Source organism: Nelumbo nucifera, chromosome 4 (genome assembly GCF_055504915.1).
Source record: "Nelumbo nucifera cultivar China Antique chromosome 4, China Antique-T2T, whole genome shotgun sequence".
Lineage (NCBI taxonomy): Eukaryota > Viridiplantae > Streptophyta > Magnoliopsida > Proteales > Nelumbonaceae > Nelumbo > Nelumbo nucifera.
The window spans coordinates 40,258,593-40,277,228 of record NC_142652.1 but is presented as its reverse complement, the minus strand read 5'-3'; the positions used below and the strand labels follow the sequence as shown (position 1 = coordinate 40,277,228).

Below are 18,636 nucleotides of genomic sequence, written 5' to 3'. Positions count from 1 at the left end.
CATGGCAGCTATGTAACGGGTCCACGTTATCATAATACCACCTTGCAAGCTGCGGACCAGAATCCAGGTTGTCGCTTCTCAGATGGACGGTTCAGATCAGCCACATCACCCTTCCTTGAAACCTTCAAAAAGTTAAGTGATTTGTTCATCATGCTATATACCTTTACCACTGGAAAGATCTAACCCCTCTTTCTTGTTGTACAATTGCCTACCCAAATGACAAAATTATCCTCCTCTCTTACGCCCACGACTACACAAACCATTAGGACAAACATACAATTTTGAAGGTATTGCAGTAAATATAGTCTGCCAGCCCAAAAGGACGACAGGCCCAAATGTGCAGAGGTAGAGGCCCACATATAGTCTATATTATTTTAATTTACAGTTTAATTAATAATTAAAAATCCAAAAAGGAAAATAGAAATTTTGAATAATAAAAGTTTGTTGTTTTTTTATTCGATGCACTGGTTGGTCTAGGCAGCGCGGGTTTAAATGTAAAATAAAAAGAAAAGAAAAATAAAACGAATGCTGTGGGGGAATTGTTGTTGTCGTTGTTGCTTCTGGTTTTAATGGCGATGGAATCCAGAGGCAACGAGGTTGAATCCACACTCATTACAGAGAAAACCCGCGAAAAGTTATTCGATTTTCTTCGTCTCTCCTGCGATCGAACATCTCTAATCTGTAAGTGAAGCGAGTTTCATTCCGTTTGTCTTATTATTTTAAAATATTTTCGCCCATTTTTGGAGCAATTCATGTTTTTAATTATCGGAAATATGGGTGTCGAGAGCTAGGGTTTTCTTGGCGGCATTTAGCCCGGTGAATGGTTTTTGAGATTTCTAGGGTTTTTGTTGGAGCTGCAGATCTTTGCATCTGGTGATTGGATTTGTGGCGTTTGCTGGGAAAATCTGTCTAGGGTTTCTTGAAGGGATTGTGGGTTGTCGAGTTGGGATTTACAGCTGGTGACTGATTTACAGTGTTACGGCGTGTCATCCGTGTAGATAGTATCCAATTTCTTAATCCTTCCTCTGCTTGTACAAGTACCGAATGATTGAATTTGAGAACTCTTCGTTTCTTTAGTTAGTTACTTGGCAATGACATTGAAATGTGGATGAGTTGGTTTGGCTTGGTTTGAATGCTTTGGGAATGAAACATAGAGAACCTTTTTTGTCTTGTGTTTGGTTTTGCTTCTTGTTTTTGTTCCGTTTTTATTGTTTTTTGTTATTCTGTTGATCTTTTCAGGTGGTGCAAGCTCCTGTTTTTAGTGACTGCGTGTGGGTTTGCAGCGGTTTGAATAATGGCGGACTCGGTCGATGCCATTTTGGAATTTTTGCGAAACAATAAATTTACAAGGGCCGAGGCTGCCTTGCGTGGGGAGCTCAGTAATCGCCCAGATTTGAATGGTTCGCTTCAGAAACCCATCTTGGAGGAAAAGGACTCTGGAGATGTTTTGGAAGGAGAGAAGAAGGACAAAGCGGATGTGAAACACCAAGGAACAGGTTCCCGGAACAGTATTGAACTTTCTAAAGAACTTATTGTAAAAGAGATTGAATGTGGAACTAGAAATGGGTCTGAGAACAAATGGAGAAGTACTGCTTCTGTTGGAGAACGGAATAAACCTAATGAATCTGCTGGGACAAGTAACAGGGGTTTCTCTTTCGTGCGAACTTCTGAAGACACTTCAACAGATCTGTACCCTTGGAAATTTAATTCCAGCAATGGTCCTTCCGATCCATTTGAGAAGGATGGTGATGTTACTATGGGTAAGTTTTCTGAACTTCAAATATCTGAACAACTCAAGTATCACCCACAAGTTTCTGATAAGGGGACTTCAGTTATTGGAATAGTGAAATCTGGAGATAGCTATGGAGCCGAGTTGGATTTGCCAGGAGAACAAAGGACATTGTGGGTTGGAAGTACAAGTAAAGCCAATGCTGAAGTCAAATATGATAGGAATCAGACAAGTGATCACAAAGAAATTGATCTGCAGTCTAGACCTGTTAGTATGTACCCTAGATATAATTTGGAGAATAGCCTATGGTCAAATAGTGAGGAACCCCCAAAATCTTCTTCAGATTCTTGGAAGGAATGCTCTATCAAAACTGTTTTTCCATTCTCCAAGGGTGATGCATCAACAAATTATGATATTAGTCTTCCTTCTGGTGATAATAAGAAGGAAGGAAAGAGGAAAATAGAGTCCATTGATATCAGGGCAGCATTGAAGGAACAAGTGGATGGGGTAGGAAGATCTTTATTTTTTGGTAAAGCTCAAGGAAGTCCAGACCAACTGAACATTTCTAGCATAGAATTGCCACTTGTAGCACAGAACCATAAGGAGGAGTTACCAAGGTTGCCACCTGTTAAACTCAAGTCAGAGGACAAGCCCATGAACATTCACTGGGACGAAAAGTTTGATCGACATGAACCAGGAGCAAAGCTCACCAATCCAGACAAGACATTTTCAATAGGATCATTTCTGGATGTTCCTGTTGGACAAGAAATCAATTCTTCAGGTTTATTCTTGAATACTTCAGATTATATTCGTTGGTTATTGAATGGATAAAGCATGCCTCTGCTATCTTCTCAATGTGTTAACTTAGATAAGCTGGCATCTTTTTGATTAGTAGAAACAACCTGACTTGGAATGCATTAGAGTTTTATTTTGATCAGTAACGTTTCAATATATTTATTCATTTGAAGTAATGCATTGGATTGTTGTATGCTATGAAATCAATCTGATAATCTCACATGCCTCATTTGTTCTTTCAAACTGTTTCTATTGTTGCTATTTCTTTGTTTCATTCCTCATGTTTATCATATCTTCCATGTTTAATGACCGCTTATTTGGAATTCTCCTTCATCATGAACTAGCCTGAACATGTGTTGATTTACATGTTCTTATAGATCTCCTTTTCCTTGAATAATCTGTTGTGGGAAGTATCTAGGCACCATTAATAACTAGAGCATATCTGCCTGGTTTGGAAACAGCCTCTCTGTTAATAACTTGAGCATATCTGCCTGGTTTGGAAACAACTTCTCTGTGTATATGTAGGGGTAAGGCTGCGTACTTCTGTCTCCCCCAGATCCCGCATTGGTGGGAGCCTCATTCACTGGACTACCCTTTTGGCTATGTGCCTGGTCTTTTGCATGTTATTGCATAAAAGGCAACTTGTTGCACGATATGGTGCCATATTGGCAGTTCCATATCAAAATGCTGGCATTTGTGGTCATCTTGAACAATGGCTTCTTTATACAATATATTAGGCTAGACTTCTTGTTATCTCAGGTGAACATCTCATCAATGGATCCCAAGATCAGCCAATCCTTTGGTTGACACTGTTGCTTGAGGTGTAGATAGGTTGGACTTTATTGGAGGCAGCTCTTCAAATAAGCAGGTAGATGCCAATCAAAGGACTGATAAAATAGTCCAAAATAAAAGAAAAAGAGATGGGTGGTAAATATAGAGTGAAAAAACTGATGCCAAATACCTATAAAAAAAAACCTGATGCCAAATCCTCATTGTTCCACCAAATGATGTAAAAATGGATTATGCTAATCCATAAGGCTCCGTTTGGTTTGTGGGATGGGGATGAGAAAAAGGGAATATTCCAAGGATATTCCTTTTTCTTTCATTTGTTTTGAGGGAAATAGAAAGATGGGATGAGAAAAATGTGGGATGTCAGATCTCAAAATCATGGATTTGGGGTTGCATGGCACCAAACCGTGCGACCCCGGTGGAAAAATTTGAGAAACCACTGTTACCATCGAAAGAACCACTGTTACTGGCCGCCTTCTTCACCTGGAAAGGAATCAGTGCAAGGGGCAGTTGCGATCTCCCTCCATCTTCCTCTTCTCTCTTCTCCCTCACCTTCTTCCTGTCTTCCAGATCTGTGGCAATCTGCGAGGGGCACTCCTATTCTTCCCGTCTTCACCAGATCTGCTTTCTCAACTCTTTCTGCTGCAACTCATGGAGTTCTGTTCTTCAACTCTCGGCAACTCTCGCTGCTGCAACTCATGGAGCTCTGTTCTTCAATTCTCGGCAACTCTCGCCGCTGCAACTCATGGAGATCTGCTTTCTCAACTCCGGCGAAGAACCAGCCCGCTACAGTGTTTTTCCTATTATTTTCGCATATATAAAACCAAACAATGGAACGGTAAATTTTTACATTTTTCCATCCCATCCCATCCCATCCCATCTTTTCCCATCCCACTCAAATCTTCCCACAAACCAAACGGAGCCTAAAAGTGCCATGGGTCAAATGCAAGTTGTCCTATGCAGAACAGGAATTTTGATGGGATGCTGGTGTTAATAAATCTTGAAACTGATTTTCCCATTTTTGCAGAAAAAATCAATAAAAATACCAACCTTCGCCCAATATTCCTGAAAATTATGTAAAAAGAAAACAATTATATCCTTATAACTCAATACCCTACCCTTCTAGTGTCTGTGTGACTGTGTCATGTGATAATTGACTTTATTGATTTGAGATGTTCTTTAGGCCAATGTATTGGTTCATGCATGGTATTTCCAATTCGTATATTATATCCTTGATTATTAGTAACAGATATTTTCTCTATTACCTATGACTAGGTTGCAGTGTTAAAACATAAGCATGATAGATCATTATGATCTTAGAAGGGTAGACTTTAGGTTTACTTCGGTTTTTTCTGTTTGGGATTTATAGTTCACAATATTATCTTGATTATTTTATTTTGTATGTGTTTCTAATTTTCTGCTCTGTTCATCCTCTTTTAATATTGAACTAACATTTTATTATGGAAGTGATGGTAACAGGTGGAAAGAGGACTCTGGGAAGTAGTCGGCTATCTGTAAGTCAGGGCATTGCAGAAGATACTTCTGATATAATTTCAGGTTTCGCAACTGTTGGGGACGTAGTGAGTGAATCTGTTGACTATCCAAATGAGTATTGGGACTCTGATGAGTATGATGATGATGATGATGTGGGATACATGAGGCAACCGATTGAAGATGAGGCGTGGTTTCTGGCTCATGAAATTGATTATCCAAGCGACAATGAAAAAGGAACGGGGCATGTAGTTGTTCCAGACCAGCGGGAAAGGGGTCCAACAAAAGATGATGATGACCAATCTTTTGCTGAAGAGGACTCTTATATCTCTGGAGAGCAGTATTTTCAGGCAAAAAATATTGAACAGGTTACTGCTCCAGATGATCCTATAGGGCTTACGATATCTGAAGTTTATGGGAGGAATGATGAAAGTGATTTAATTGCCCAGTATGATGGGCAATTGATGGATGAAGAAGAATTAAATCTAATGCGTTCAGAACCTGTATGGCAGGGCTTTGTCACTCAGACAAATGAACTCATCATGTTGGGGAATGGGAGAGTTTTGAATGAGTGTGAAAGACCGCGGCCAGATGATCTCTGTATGGATGATGACCAGCATGGTTCTGTTAGATCAATTGGTGTGGGGATTAACAGTGATGCTGCTGATATTGGCAGTGAAGTACGGGAAAGTTTAGTTGGAGGAAGCAGTGAAGGGGACTTGGAATACTTCCATGATCATGATGTTGGTATTGGTGTGTCCAGGCATTCTCAACATGACAGAGATAAAAGATATGTTGATGGATCAAACAGGGAGAAGAGAAGGGCAAGTAAGCAGGATTCTGATAAATACATTACGAGGAATGACAAGGGTGCTTGTACAACTGTACCAAATTACACTGACAGTGGATTTTCTTTCCCACCCCCTTTGAGAGATGGGGACTTGCTGCAGGGAAATTCTAGTAAATCTTTGTGGTCTACCAAGGGCAATGCTGTGACTGGTGATGAAGTTGATGATTATGGGAATGCTTTGATGGGGCCTGATGACATGCTTGCCTCGTGGAGGAGGAAGAGCAATGATTCTTCACCAGGAAAGAGTTCCCGGGATGAAAATAATGCTAATGCCATAATATCATCAAACTCAACTGCTTCAACAATCTCAAACTATGGCTATACTGAAGAGGAGCATATCAAGAAAAGGGAGGATGACAAAGTCAGCGATGCGAGAGAAGAAGAAACTGGGACAACACTAGAGGATGAAGAAGCAGCAGCTGTGCAGGAGCAAGTGAGACAGATAAAAGCTCAGGAGGAGGCGTTTGAAACCTTTAATCTCAAGATTGTGCATAGGAAAAACAGGCATGTTTTGCTTCCAGTTTTGGTTCTATGATTGGGGTGGAGAGAGTAAGGGGAAAATATTGTACACCTGTTTAAATATAAGAGTTATTATTCATTGTATTCTAGCATAGACTGTTCTAGCAATATGCTATCCATGCTAGTTCAATTGTTACTTTTTGGTAACTGTTAGTGGATTTCTTTGTGAGAATCTTTCTAAGTTCCTCTTTCTCCATTTAGTATTATATCTATCTCACTTAATTACCCAGTTTCTTTTCCCTGCAGGACGGGCTTTGAAGAGGATAAAAATTTCCATGTTGTTCTAAACTCAGTGATTGCTGGACGTTATCATGTTACTGAATACCTTGGATCAGCTGCATTTAGCAAAGCTATTCAAGCACATGATTTGCATACAGGCATGGATGTCTGTGTGAAAATTATCAAGAACAACAAGGATTTTTTTGATCAGAGTCTTGATGAAATAAAGCTTCTCAAATATGTCAACAAGCATGATCCATCTGACAAATACCATATTCTACGCTTGTATGATTATTTCTACTATCGAGTAAGTGAATGTTTCCAGTAGTTATTTTACCATTGACTTTTCATTTTCTAGGAGCATTTGTTATTTATTAAGTGTTTACTTTGACACATGTATCATTTTCCATTTTCCTTGTGTAATTCTTTTCATTATGGTTTGTACATCTCTCTGAGTGCTTAATGAATTGAAGGTGGGGCTTTTCTAACTGTTTCACTGACAATCTAATGCAAGAGGCCAGTGGTCAGAAGTCAGATATGGAATTTTCTGATATTCTTATGTGTTTTTTATTTTTAGATACTAGTGGTATTTTGGTCATTTTACGTGTTTTTCTGACTTTAGAATTCGATTTTTTTGGCTACAGTTTAGTTTTGTTTAAAGTTTCATAATAATTGGTAAGTAGTTTGGGAGTTATCTAGTTTTTCTAGTTCTAGTGGGATTGACTACCCATATAGTGCCTATATATGCGTACAAGAATGTGGTTATGGATATTTTGAGTGTAGCTTTTCTTATTATTGCTATGCTGAGTGATTCTTATTAGCCCTATAATGATTATATTCTAGGGCTGATTGAATTGTTTTAGATTTTGGTCTTTATCTTCTCTTTAATTCTTGCAAGCAGCCATTAACAGTCCATAAATTTACATCAAATTCTAAACTTTTCTATTTCAGTGTTTTTGTCCTTTGTGCCTATTAGTGGAAAAACTTTAGTATAATTTCTTATATATCATAATTCACCCAATCAGAATGCAAAACGTTTCTATTTCGGTGTCCCTGAATTTTTAAAAACAACTTATATGTATCTTACAAGATGGTCCCACATGACACAAATGGGCCATCTGTTAAGAAAACATTTAGGGACATTTGATATGGCCATTAATTTCTTTATAATACTTTTTTTGCCGTTCATTTTCGGTCCTTCCTTTACTCTTTATATTTCATGAATAAGGCTGTACATGGCCTTTCTCCATACACAAAATAATGATTTTTATGAGCTAATATGGTAAGAGGAACCACAATTAGCCATGTTCTATGAATAAGGCTGTAGATGGTTTTGCAAGGTGCCAACCGGCTGTTTGGTAAGGTCTCCTGCTGGTCGTAGCGGAGACTTGTGGTCGAATCCCACCTGCACCTGGGTTGTGGGGGTTATGGGTTGGGGGATAGGCTACCCCCTGTGACCTGTTGTGTAGCCCTTCAGAAGATATAAAAGAAGATTAATTTCTAAAGGCTATAGATGGTTTTCTCCCTCACACAAAGTAGTGATTATATGAGTTAATATGGTGTGAGAAACCATAATCAATAGTGTCATGAACAAGGCTGCTTTGGTGTCAACAGCTTGGGAGAAAACAAAATGATAGAATCTTCAATGACAAGGAGAGGGATGAGGTTGCTGTTTGGGGTTGTATAATTAACAAGGCTATAAATTGGGTTAAAGCATTGGACTTGTTCTCAAACTTCTCCTTTGGTGACATTTGGAGAAATTGGGAACTAGTTGCAACTTGCAAAATGCTCTACTGTCACGGAAAGCCTGTAGTAGATTGGAGGCTGCATCTTTCACCTCTTTGTGGGAAGCCTTTAGTGTGTATCTCTCTTTTTGAATTTTAATAATACAACTATTACTTATCAAAGAAAAAGGAACCATAATCAGCCAAGTTTCATGAACAAGGCTATAGATGGTTGTCCCTCTTGCATATGATTAAATGTGAGACTTGGAAGAAAGAAGAAAAATAAATGAATAAAGAAAGAAAAGGTGACATATTCATCCTTCTCACAAAGTAGGTTGTGGAACTCAAAAAAAGGAGACTGCAGAAGTATCTTAGTGAAGAGGCAGAAGAACATTGAAATCCCTATCTTCCTCTCTCTCCTTTCTTATTTGTTCTTCACACCACAATTCTCTCCTCTCTCCTCTTGTTTGTCTCTTGTTGCTCGAAGTTCTATCAACATAATACCATTGGTGCTCTCTCCCACTAGGAGAAGGGCGGTGGTTGGGGGGTATCATAAGAAAACAAAAAGTTGTATGATTGCACTTTAAGAGATAAGAGATAAGAGATAAGAGGAAATTAACAACCATTTTTCTCTTAAAGTTAAAAGATTCTTCTTAAGAGATAAGAGTTAAGAGGAAACGAACAGGACCTTAGAATGGTTTAAAGAGGGAAAATAATTTCTCTTTATGATTAATTTTCACAATTAATTCTGCTGCCCTTTGAACTTGGCTCTACTTCCAGCCCATTAAATGTCAATAAGTTGTTTTTAAGGCCCAAATGCCCTTTTAAGTTAATTCAGGGCCTGCTGTCCACTTAAATAGATTGCAGGTCCCTTTTTTTATTGAATAAACTACTACTACATCCCATCTATATGATTGGGCTTAGAAGACTATATTAAAAAGAAAGATGCAAAATTTAAGGCTTTAACAGTGCCAAACCTTCTCATTGTTTTCATTGGGTTTCTAGGGATGCTATTGGGATGGCTGATTTGTTAGCTAGACAGGGGATTGTCAGGGAACAATTATTTTGGGCTCAATTGTATCAACTTTTATCTCATAGGGGTAATCATACCCCACTTGTTCATCTCTTTACATTTTTATTTAATTTAATGAAATGATTCCTGTTATCTATCAAAAAAAACCTCTGATTGTTTTCATATTTAGCCCTTGGTAGATTTTTATCATCTTCAGATGGGTAAACAGATCTGCAAATTCTTTTGCAGACTCCCTAGCTAAACTAGGGACCTGCTTTTATGGGCTTAATTTGTTTTTCATAAGTCATAGATGTTATATTAAAGATCAATAAAAACAGTTACACAATGATGGCTTCCCGCAAAGAGGTGCGAGATGCTGAAAAAGATAAAACTACAATTGAATTGAGCCCAAAATAATTGATTCTTATGCATCCCTTTGTTAGCTAGTAAATCTGTGAACCTGTTTGCCGAGATCTCCTTTCCCATTGAATTCTAACTGATATACTTGTAGTTATCCACTTGAATTTTTGCATGGCCCTCCTATAAGACCAAGCCACTACCTCTGGTTCCTTTATTCACCCAATTACCAGTTTAGAATCACTTCAATTAGCAAATTTCATAGCTCAGCTTTCTAGCAATCTTTGCTCCCTGTAAAACTCCTTGGACTTCTGCAATTTTTCTGGGCTCACCTGGGCTCACTTGTACTCTTTAACCATAGGAAAGCTAGCTGATGCATGAGCATGCGGGGCCTACATGTAACCCTACTAGTTGCTGGGTTCCTGGAGGGGGCCAAGTTAGATATAGACATATAGTCTCGGACTATATCTGATATGTGGTAAAAAGAGAGGCAAAATATCACAACCAAGGAGAAGTTCTTGTAGCCCTAGCTGACTATCACCTTTGCCCACAAGTTATCTCTATCCATTGGCAGTCTCCACAACCATTTCCCCAACAATGCCATATTTCTCTCTTGTATATTCCCAAGACCTAACCCTCATATTTCTTACTTCTACATATCATCTCCCAACTTACCCTATGATCCTTCCCCTCCGCTATCTCCCACAAAGAATCCTTCCTCAACTTACCCTATGCTTCTACTTAACCCAATGGGTATCCTAAATATTGACAAGTAGTAAACAGGTAGGGGATCAACATCCACCTTGTACAGCCCATTGCACCAACCTGCTAAGCATTTCAACCATGATTGTGCAGAGCAATGGTGTCAGGGGATCACCCTGTTGAAAGTCCCTTTTGCTCTCAAAATCTGCTTTATGTGAGCTATTGCTTAAAATAGAGAACACCGTTGACGATAAACATGTTGAAATCCACCATCTCCCATTGACTTCAGAGCCCAATCTATGAAGGATGTACTCAACAAAACTCCAAACATCGTCTTAGGGAACCATGTAAAATTTCATATCCATGTATAAAAGCACTTTGAGATGGATAAAAGAAAAAGATAAGAATCGGCAGTTTCCTCAATGTATTTGCCAACACTATGGAAATCACCTTATAAATGCTACCAATTAAATTGATAGGGGGATAATCCTTCATGTCTGAAGAACATTCTGTCTTTGAATGAAAGATACGAAGATGGAATTAGCTGCCAGTGATAGATTTACTTGATCATGAAAGTCTTGCATCACTTCAATAAATTCTTCTCTCTAGACAGGCCTACATTTCTTATAAAACACAATGTGAAACCCATTTGTTCCTGGTGTTTTATCTCCATTGAGGTTTTTGCTCTTCTTCCAATCTTCTCTCTCACCAGTCTTATTTTGCTGGTCAATTTTGATGAAAAGCAATGCTTTCCATCTTGGGCCTTGTGACATCACGAGTCGCAGATAACCTCTTGTAAAAATCTACAACAACCTCACTAGCTTCATCCTCCCCTTCATAAGTATGATTACCTATCTTAATTCTTGAAATCAAATTGAACCTTCTTGTGGTGTTGCAGTTGCAATCCTTATGAAAGAAGTGAATGCTTTTATCACCATTTTTCAGCTGTTGTACCTCCGATTTTTGGTGCCAATATATTCTCAATGTATGATAAATGGCCAAATTCCTCCCTGGCTATGTTTCAGGGCTACCCTCTTCCTCATTTAGTATTGAAGGCTACTACAAATCTAGTTCTTTGATTGCTCCAACATGCTTTCCTTCTATAAATGCAGCTCAGCTCCTGTTTGTTTAAATTGCAAATTCTCCATGAAACAGTGGAAAAACAGAAATAGAATATTCAACAACAAAACCTCCTTGTATATGGCAGTCTTGAGAAGATTTATTGGCACGATATCATTGTGGCTATCAGTCAACAAGGAATTCGGGGAATCCCCATACTTTTCTCATTTTGCAATGAACATTTTGTATATGAGTTGTTCATAGACTACTGATTTGAGGGTAGTTTTTCTTTTGTCTGATATCTGATGCTGTAAGGTGTTTTCTTGAACATGGGCTGATTTGTAGGTAGGACTGCAACTTAGGGAGGCCACACTGGGCTTAGGGCCATCCTAGCCCCAACTTTAAAGGTGCCTAAGGCCTGAGCCCGAGCCTATTCCGAGGTTAAGTCCAATCTCTTAGGCCCAATCACGGTCTAACCTAAACCAATAAAATTCCAGGCCTATGTTGGGCTGGGCAGATTTATTAGGCCTATATACATAATTACTGATCTATCATAAAAATGAAACAAATTTGTTTTAAATGGTTGAAGAGTTGCTTATTATAGATTAGTTTAAAGTTCAAATGTTCAATTTCTTTTAGTTGAATATTTTGACATTTTATTTGTTTTAAAGCTCAGCCTGACTCAAGATTTTGCTAGGCCTGGGTTTTCAGTGCCATGCCCAAACTGAAGCTTGAAAATTTGAACCCAAGCTAAGAACAAGTTCAGGTTGGATTAGGCAGGGCTTGTATTTTATGGTGTAATTTCAATGAAATGAAGTCAACAATGAACTTGGGCCTACATTTGGCCAGGCTTGTGTTGGTTCAGGCTACCTGTTGTCTTAAGCTCAGCCTGACTCAAGATTTTGCTAGGCCTGGGTTTTCAGTCCCATGCCCAAACTGAAGCTTGAAAATTTGAACCCAAGCTAAGAACAAGTTCAGGTTGGATTAGGCAGGGCTTGTATTAGGTCTGTCCAAGTTGAAGCCTTGTTTTTAGTAATTGATATATTAGGTCAACCATAAATTGTGTCACAACTTCACAAAAATTGGTATTTTAATATTAAATATGGAGAAAAGAAATACCGTGATAACTCCAATGTTCTACAATGGATGAATAAATGGTTCGCATGTTACTCTTTAAAAATAAAGCATGAGTTGTTTATATTTTAATGTTCACTTTCACGATAATACATACTGTTTCAAAAAAAAGTGTCACTCATCTGCACATAACTATGGTGGTTGAGTGCACTTTTATGTCTTAATCAAATATCATATATTTTTTGGATTGCGTGGACAGTAGAAATTCAAGCTACCATGGAGTCAATGGGTTTAGAAGGGTTCTGCTTTTTCTATTTTAAAATTATCTTTCCAGAAGTTGTCAATCTGCCACTTATGACTGAAGTGCTTGAACACACTGTACTATCTCAATGCAAACATGTAAAAAGTTATACATTTATGGATTGGGCAGACTGGAAATTCAGGCTATGAGATTGTGGGAACCACAGTGTTTATAATTGTGCCCATGAAATAGTTTCTTTCAAAGCTTTAATTAGATGCGGCGGATGATATGCATCCAACTTTCTGGTGTGGACAATGACCCTAGACAAATGCCTTTCCAGATCTAATCTTGAGAGGTGTGGCATCCAAATTTTGGATTCTTCTTGTGGTCTTTGTGCTTCCCTCCCAAGAATCTACAGATCATCTCTGTCTTCACTGTTCGGTCTCTTCCCTGGTGTGGGAGCATTTCCTGAAATCCATCGACATCAGCTGGGTTTTGCCTAGGTTGATCAAGGAGCTAATGTGCTGTTGGAAAGTTAAAGGCCTAAGCAAGAAAGGAAAATTAGCGTGGAGGACCATTCCTGCTGCAGTCTTGTGGTGCATTTAGACTGAAAGGAACAACAGAATTTTCTGTAATAGAGTTAAGAGTAGGGGTGGATTCGAGCCAAGCCGAGCCGAACAGTTGAGTATTCGAGCTCAGCTCGGTAGGAAAATGCAAGGCTCGAGCTCGGTTCGATTACAAAATTCACAGGTTCAAGCTTAATAATGAACCTTCGAAGTCCCAACTCCTATCTGTAGAGAAGAACCCCAAATCAGAAATAGAAGAAGAAGAAGAAGAACTCACACAGCTGTATCCTTTGGACCTGCCGCTGCCGGTGCTCGTCGGTGATGATAACTACTTCAAGAAGCAGAGAAAGGATGGTGCAAACTGTTGTTGTTGGACGTTGGTTGTGAAAGCACTGAGAGGAGAACGAAAACCTGTTTTTCTGCAGCTTTTCATGTATTTTGTAATTGTAGCAGAGTGAGAGAGATCCAGAACCAGAGGTGTCGAAACTCTGACTCTGAGAGTTGAGAGCTGAGAACCTGAGACCGGAAGGCTCCTCAGTCCTCCCACTTTTGATAACTAGGTGAGAGCTGAGAGGGTGAGACCGTCGACCGCCGACTGGTGAGAGCTGTGGCCTGTGAGAGCAGAGCTGCAGTCTGCAGAGGAGAACGAAAGTCTGAAAGTCAAGGAAGAGAAAGAAAGGGTTTAGCTGCTTAGGTTTTTTTGATCGAAGAAGATGACATTTTTCTCTCCCTCTCAAGTCTCGAGGAAGTATACTATGTGTAGGGACCATGGTATAACTGTGTCCCTACCAATAAAAATTTCTAAAAAGGTATATATACTTATATATATAATATGTATAATATAAGTTATATAAAGGTTCGTTAGGCTCGCGAGCCTAATGAGCCAAACTTTAAAATGTTCGAACTCAGCTCGATTGACAGGCGAGCCAAATATGAGGCTCGTATTCGGCTCGAAGCTCGGTCTGGGTTGAGCCAAGGCGAGCATTTCACGAGCCGAGCTTGAATAGCTCGTGAAAAGCTCGGTTCGTGTCCACCCCTAGTTAAGAGTCCTGAAGAGCTAGTGCAGAGAGCTGTGGGCAAGCTGATTTCTTGGGTGTCTGTTACTGAGGAGTTCAGATACCTGAACTTGTCTCTCTTGTTTCGGTCTCAGTCTTGTTGGAGTCTGTAACTTGTGTTGTTCTCAGGCTTCTTTCTTGGCCTGGGTTTTGTTGTATGCTCTCATTTCTATTTGAATAAATTTACCTTACCTTTTCCAAAAAAAAATGACATGCATCTTTTATGTTCATAATTCACGATCACCAAGTATAGCTTCTATCATGCTTTGAAATATTTGTTTTTCCATCTTTGTACCTTTTGCATTGCTTTTATCATGTTTTGAGTTTATTCAATTACTAGGACCTGGCATGAGGATTATTCACTGCATGATAAAGTAGTTGGTAACTGGTTCCTTTTGTATTTGCAGGAGCATTTGTTGATTGTGTGTGAACTACTCAAGGCAAATTTATATGAATTTCACAAATTCAATCGAGAATCAGGGGGAGAGGTTTACTTCACAATGCCAAGGTTGCAGGTTTGTATGATGCTAGATTTTTTGAAACTCGAATCCGTATGATTCATCTTCTCTCTTTGCTGATGTATGACCTATTTTTGTATTCATCTCTGCAGTCGATAACCATTCAGTGTTTGGAAGCATTGCAGTTTTTGCATGGGCTTGGTCTTATTCATTGTGATTTGAAGCCAGAGAACATTTTGGTAAAGAGCTACAGTAGGTGTGAGGTGAAAGTTATTGACCTTGGGAGTAGTTGTTTTGAAACAGATCATCTTTGCTCATATGTCCAGTCTAGATCCTATCGGGCACCAGAAGTTATTCTGGGACTTCCATATGATAAAAAGATTGATATATGGTCACTTGGCTGCATCTTGGCTGAACTTTGTACTGGAAATGTAAGTTGCATCAATCTTTAGAAATTGTGCTAATCTAATTGTTTTTACTTTTTAGTACTATTGTCATTGTTTTAACATTTTCTTTTTTTTTTCTTTTTTTTTTATCAATTACACTTTCATTAACTCATCAAAAGAAGATTTACAATAGGAAGACAAACACGCTTATCTTCCAAGAGCAACAAAGAACCTCAAGAAAAGAGAAAAAAGAAAGAAAACACACTATAGTTACAATTTAGCCCAAAAAAGTGAATCCCTTTCTGCCCCTTGTTTAGCTAAACCGTCAGCTAGGGAATTAGCCGATCTTTTAACCCAAAGTATCTTAACTTCCATCTCCCTGTTTTAACATTTTCTTCCTCAATTTATTATTATGTTGTTAACAATGTGGATATCATGTTTTTAAGAAGATGTACATTTTTCTGATAAAATGAGATTATATTGGTTTGGGAAGTTTTCAGAATGGTGTGTCGTTTACCCGCCAAATTGGTTGTCTTTTAAGCACTTATGCTGGACAAACCAAGAATTGGTATCGGTGATCATGAGAAACCAAGTCTGAACCAAAAATTCCGGTTAACCGAACCGACCGGTATACAGATATTTATATATATTATATATAGTTATATATATTATACAATGTTTTCGTATATATTTTATATTATCTATATATTATAAAATAAAAAAATCGAAAAACTGACGAACCAAATCGGCGGTTAACTGAAACCATGAACACTAGTACTTGGTGTTCATAACTTAATAATGTTATTTTTTGATGATTTGCAACTTAATATTGGTATTATTTGTTACTTTTAACCATTATTATTATTATTGTTATTCCTCATTATAATTTTATGTTTGTAGGTAATACATTTTTTGAGGAGCTAAAGAGTTTGCATTTTGTTTTCTTTCCTCTTAAAACAATAAGGGATGGTTCATATTGTTTTGTTGATGATGTTTCTTTCTCTTATTATCTTGCTTGTACATTTCAAAGTATAATATTTCTGAATGTACCTTCTTGGAGTACAAACAACTGGAAAACATTGATGTGCTTTCGTTTTGCATAAATATATAATTATATACTATTAATAAAACACATCTCACTTGCAATGTGGAGATACATCTTTGACAATGTTTTCAATATAAACCTATTTATCAAAAAAATGTTTTGAATATAAACCTTATTGTGCATGTGCAGGTTCTCTTCCAAAATGATTCACCTGCAACTTTGCTTGCACGTGTTATTGGAATCATAGGCCCTATTGACCAAAGCATGCTGGCTAAGGGACGGGACACATACAAATATTTCACCAAAAACCATATGCTTTATGAACGGAATCAGGTAATTTCCCTTCACTTTCCTATCATATTGTTCTTTTTTGCTTATGTGGTTCTGTCTGAAGTTATTATGGTCACCTGGTTAAATCTTGTCTGATGCATTCGGTTGTTCATAGTTCAATGCAATTGTGTACATTCATAGTGCTGCTCTATGCACCTTTTCTAAAAACAATCTAACTACCTCTTTTATCTCAAAATAATTTAGATGTACATATTATTTCGTTACAGCATTATTTAACAATCTGATATCACAATTGTCCATTTATGTGTTCTGGCTTTCCAAGGGAAAAATTCTGGTTCCATTGCACTTTGAATTACCTGGTTCTTATCATAATCTACAAGGTACTATACAATTTGTTGAAAGCTTATGAAGCAAGCAATACCTATATTGCTAGAGCCTAAAAGATGAATGCTCAATTGAGGACTGAATTAAGTAATTTTGCTGCTTGGCCAGTTCCTTTTGAAATACATCCTGAATGGCTGGGCACCCATGTTGGTGCCTTGGTAGTTGGGACACCATGTAGGGGCCTGAATGGTTGGTAAATAATGTAGCAATCTCTACCAAGTGATGCATCCTAGCTTTTCTGTCTTCCAATTTTGATCTTGGAATCAGTGATTTCACTCATAGGATGATAGGATTGCCCATTCCAATACCTCTAGTATTTTGGCCATTTCAACAGTCTTATTCAATAATAATAATATTACTTATTCTTCTATTGCGAAACATTTTCAGCTTTTCCTATGGTAATGTGTTTGCACTTCTCTCTTCAGGAAACTAACAGACTGGAATATCTCATCCCTAAAAAGACATCTCTACGGCATCGGTTGCCAATGGGGGACCAAGGCTTCATTGATTTTGTAGCCCATCTCCTTGAAATAAATCCAAAGAAGCGCCCATCAGCATCAGAAGCTCTGAAGCACCCGTGGCTCTCCTATCCATATGAACCCATCTCTTCTTAACCATGGAAAGCAATCCTTGATGGAAGAGGTGATATGTTACGGGCAACCCTCAAGCTTGGGTTCTGGCCTTGATCAAAAGGGAAGAAGCCCGCTCAATTCAGAAGCAACCAGACAGTACTGGAGGCAACTAAATGTGTGCTTCACCCTGGATTGGCTGTGCAGGTCTTGCAATTCACACGTGTGGCTGGTGCATTGAAAGGTGTTGTTTGGCTTGTTGACGGACTCTCTCCCACATTATCGAGTTGTATCCTAACTTGTCTGTAACTTAGAATGTAATTTTTGCCTGCACCACTATTTCTAGGCTTTTTTGCTTGCTTGCTCTAGTGGGAAGGGATCTTCATCCTGTTGTATATGATGTGATTATTCTTTGAAGGGTTCTTTTGGTTATGGTTAATGGTTTTATGCTAATAGCTGTTTATTCAAGTTGGTTGGCGTTTAACAAAGGATTGGCAGTGTCTTGTGGGAGTTTGGGAGTGGGCCCAGGAAGTACGGTCACATTTTTACATATACACTGTTGAATCATGAATGTATTATAAACAGAACCTTGTAGTCATGTGCCACAGATCCATGGAGACATTTGAATGTAGCCATAAGGATAATGGTCTTCATATGGGGCCCAACCCCATTTAAGTTGAAATCTCAGTTCTTCATTTCTTTTTCATAGAACTAAATGTGCTGTGAACTGATGCTTTGGGATCTGAGGGGTTTTGAGTCAATGTGCTAGTGGTGGGTATGAGTGTTGTTTTCGTGCAATGACTGCATTCAAGTTGCATTTGGGGTCAAGCTTGAGTTCAGGGAAGGGCAATTGCCAGGGATTAGCCGATTCACTTGTTTATTGGGTTTGGCATCTTAGGCTTGGTTATTTTGAATAGGATGACAAGGGGCAGCAGGTTCGTAAATTCTAGACCCTCTTCATCGAGGCTGGATCTGCTCCTCATGGAGTGCACCTCACGGACCTCACAGTCCTATCTCACCGTATATTGAGAACATCTCCCATCCTTTATGTTGTGATGTTGTTATTCATTGGAAAATGTTTCCAATAATGGGGCTGTGAGGAGCAGATCGGATCTGGTTTCCTCCTCACCTCCCAAATTGTTTCGTTCTGTATGTTTTTCAAAACATGCGGGCAGGTGGTAGGTTGGATTTTCAGAATTCAAATCCTTACACATGAAAATACTTAAACATACCTGGGATTTTTTAAATTGATTTAAGCATATCTTGAGTTTTTAGAAAAGACATAAAGATACATCGTAACTCTTTTATCCTTCATTTTCTT

The 18,636-nt window shown here is 38.5% G+C and overlaps 1 protein-coding gene across 2 annotated transcripts; it reads left to right on the top strand.

The window, feature by feature from the left end:
- The first annotated feature begins 518 nt into the window (after positions 1–518).
- Positions 519–17,913, top strand: LOC104611078 (Protein kinase superfamily protein). 2 transcript variants are annotated; one of them, XM_010277997.3, is made up of 8 exons: positions 519–681; positions 1,240–2,510; positions 4,793–6,158; positions 6,420–6,699; positions 14,590–14,697; positions 14,793–15,071; positions 16,261–16,404; positions 17,172–17,913. In XM_010277997.3, the coding sequence occupies exons 2-8, from the start codon at positions 1,295–1,297 to the stop codon at positions 17,358–17,360; spliced, it is 3,582 nt and encodes a 1,193-aa protein (XP_010276299.1). In that variant the 5' UTR covers positions 519–681; positions 1,240–1,294; the 3' UTR covers positions 17,361–17,913. The 2 variants fall into 2 exon arrangements, with proteins under 2 accessions (XP_010276299.1, XP_010276298.1); XM_010277996.3 differs by having other exon boundaries at positions 531–681; positions 4,781–6,158.
- Positions 17,914–18,636: the final 723 nt, after the last annotated feature.

Excerpts from the sequence above, each read along its gene's own strand:
- LOC104611078 (XM_010277996.3), top strand. The coding sequence starts at position 1,295 with ATGGCGGACTCGGTCGATGCCATTTTGGAATTTTTGCGAAACAATAAA. Across the intron at positions 6,700-14,589 it reads ATGATTATTTCTACTATCGA|GAGCATTTGTTGATTGTGTG; the intron begins GTAAGTGAATGT and ends TTGTATTTGCAG. Across the intron at positions 14,698-14,792 it reads TCACAATGCCAAGGTTGCAG|TCGATAACCATTCAGTGTTT; the intron begins GTTTGTATGATG and ends TCATCTCTGCAG.